The sequence below is a fragment of the Penaeus japonicus genome, unplaced genomic scaffold (assembly GCF_977035675.1).
Source record: "Penaeus japonicus unplaced genomic scaffold, GWHDUDI00000001_assembly GWHDUDI00000010, whole genome shotgun sequence".
Taxonomy (NCBI): domain Eukaryota; kingdom Metazoa; phylum Arthropoda; class Malacostraca; order Decapoda; family Penaeidae; genus Penaeus; species Penaeus japonicus.
The window spans coordinates 29,264,658-29,267,157 of record NW_028234412.1 but is presented as its reverse complement, the minus strand read 5'-3'; the positions used below and the strand labels follow the sequence as shown (position 1 = coordinate 29,267,157).

The following is a 2,500-nucleotide window of genomic DNA, read 5'->3' as shown; positions in this document are numbered from 1 at the left end:
TGAATGGAAAATATACATATTCAATCTGAGAAGTCTGTTTCAAAGGTTTTAGGAAATGGGTGTAATAGCATAATTGGAAATATCAACTGAGGCACTTTGTGCAACCTTGCTAGTTAAGAATTACATCCAAAAAGTAGAGAAGATTACAATAACAGAGAAATCCTCCTCCCCCCCCCTTCCACCAACCCTAAAGTACCAATCATCCCTTCCCCTGAAAAAAAAAGTTTTTATATTATAAGATAAGAAATACCAGAATGTAGAACCTGAAGGCAGAAACACCTAGCACAACCCATATGAAGGGAGGGAAATTCATGGACCAGACTTTTACAGAGAGTTTCCATCCATGAAATGGCTTACAGCTCACTTCTTTGATGTGAAGATTGACTATAAAATGATTAAGATGGGGAAAACAGGAACACAAAAATTAAAGATTAGAGTAAGTGAAAATTAACTGAGTTACTTGACCCGTTAACAAGATATCACGTCAAGTGGTGGCAGCGTCAGCCACCGGGGACAAAATATTTCGTCTTGGCTATCCTCCATGTTGGTACGCCGAGTGACACGCTTGGCTGCGGTCAGTGCAGGCAAGAATCCCGAGGTATTAGGCTTATGCATTTGAAATATCCCAGCGGTTAAATCATTTACAGCCAAAATAGCCCTGTCGTCGTACCTCAAAAGGTATTGACCACTCACAATAACCTACATTCAATCTCATGTACTATAAAACCAGTTTGTCTGCACCAGCTAAGTACAGAGTGGGAGTGTCCAATACAACATGCAGAGTCCTGCAGTTGATGTAGGACTCTGATGTTAGGCTTGAGCAAGTGGTATACTGTGACAAATAAATTACCATTCTCTATTTAATGTTTATTTGAAAAATTACAAAATATCAATTTCCAAGGGTAGACTCTGCCCATATACTAAATATAACAAAAATGGTAAAAGCTAAAATTAGTACATAAATCACATAAATATATATATCTATCTGTGTGATTGTCTTTGTGTGTATATGTACGAGTGTGGGAGGGAGAGAGAAGTGAATAACTACCGTAAGTGCTTCAAAGGACAATGGAACCAACCGCAACTGGATAATCTCAGAAACCGCAATAGTGTCACAGGTTATTCTTCCCTGAGCAATCTGTCTATGTACAGTATTTTTTTTTTAAACAGAAAAATAAGCTTTAATAATTGTGATTTTTAAACAATGAAGCCTTAAACCATAAGTTTAATCAAAATCTATCACAGTAATGGTTAGTGTCCACCCAATTATTAGTCATTAGTGTTGGAAATCTTAATCAGTAAATCATTGGATTGTATTTATGAAACTAAAGAGTTCATTGCACAAATAAGAACTTAACCATAAATAATGATATCTACTGCTTCGCAATTAAATGAAGATCAAACTGTTTCTTCTGACTAGATTTGCAGTTAAATACTACACTGACCAGCAGATTTAAAAACTTATAATTAAGCTGTAACATGTATTCATAAATCAACCATGAACAATAAATAAAAGATATACATTTTGCATTAAATATTAAAAATATAAAACCTTACTCTGAGATCATACCTTTGTCAACATATTGCATATACAAAAGTTCTTTTTAATGTCATCCAATAGCATTATATTTACTGAACAATATGAGAGATCTGATCAGCAGATCCTTGTGGCAAAGGAATAATAAATAAATATTCATATAAAAGCTAAATGTACATAAACATGATGCTCATGTTTACATAAACAGCAACATAAAAGCATCTATTTATTTTAATATGATGCATAACTATAAATACTAAGTTGTAGTAATTTAAAGCTAAATATCAAAAACATTCAAAAAAAATGCAGAGACAAATAGTCATAACAAAACATAGAACTCACAAGAGCTGAAAATAATAAATAATAATAAATAATAATTACTCTATAGCAGGTATAATTTCCTTACCATGCACCTGTTTCCTTCTCAGCATCCACCGCTTTGACATTCCAAAGCCTTTGTTATTGACATAAAACAAACAAACCTTATACCATTCTTTTTACTCTTCTTTCTTCACAATTTTTGTATGTGTGTTCTCTTCAGTCCTTTTTGAATATTTTGTAAATTCCTCAAAATTAAGATATGGAATGAGGCATGAGGGAAGATCTAAACATGTCAATTTATCAAGATTTTTTCTGTCAAACTGCCGTCGTATTTTGTGTCGGCAAATTGATTTCAAGCTTCTGGGGGAACCTGTATAAAAAGAGAAAAATGTTTGAGGATTTGAAGAAGGACGTTTATATACTTTGAATTATATATTCTCTTTTATGTATCACAAGACACAATATTGCAGCTATGGCATTGTAACTATGAAATGTGGGTGAACAATAACAAAACCATCCGACACAATCTTTAACCCATTCACGATGGGGGCATTCCAGCTTTGCATGTTACAATGCTGGGGCTCTCAAATGCTTAGGCCTAAATCAATTAAATGACTGGCACCATATGGTGCCACCCGGCAA

The 2,500-nt window shown here is 34.0% G+C and overlaps 1 protein-coding gene across 2 annotated transcripts in view; it reads right to left on the bottom strand.

Annotated features, from left to right (window-relative positions):
* Positions 1–852: 852 nt before the first annotated feature.
* Positions 853–2,500, bottom strand: part of LOC122259894 (ankyrin repeat and SOCS box protein 12) — an 8,809-nt gene continuing 7,161 nt past the window's right edge. For both annotated transcript variants that reach the window (XM_043026881.2, XM_043026888.2), the window contains exon 7: positions 853–2,228. In XM_043026881.2, the coding sequence (XP_042882815.2) occupies positions 2,035–2,228 (194 nt within the window). In that variant the 3' untranslated portion in view covers positions 853–2,034. The remainder of the gene's footprint in view (positions 2,229–2,500) is intronic.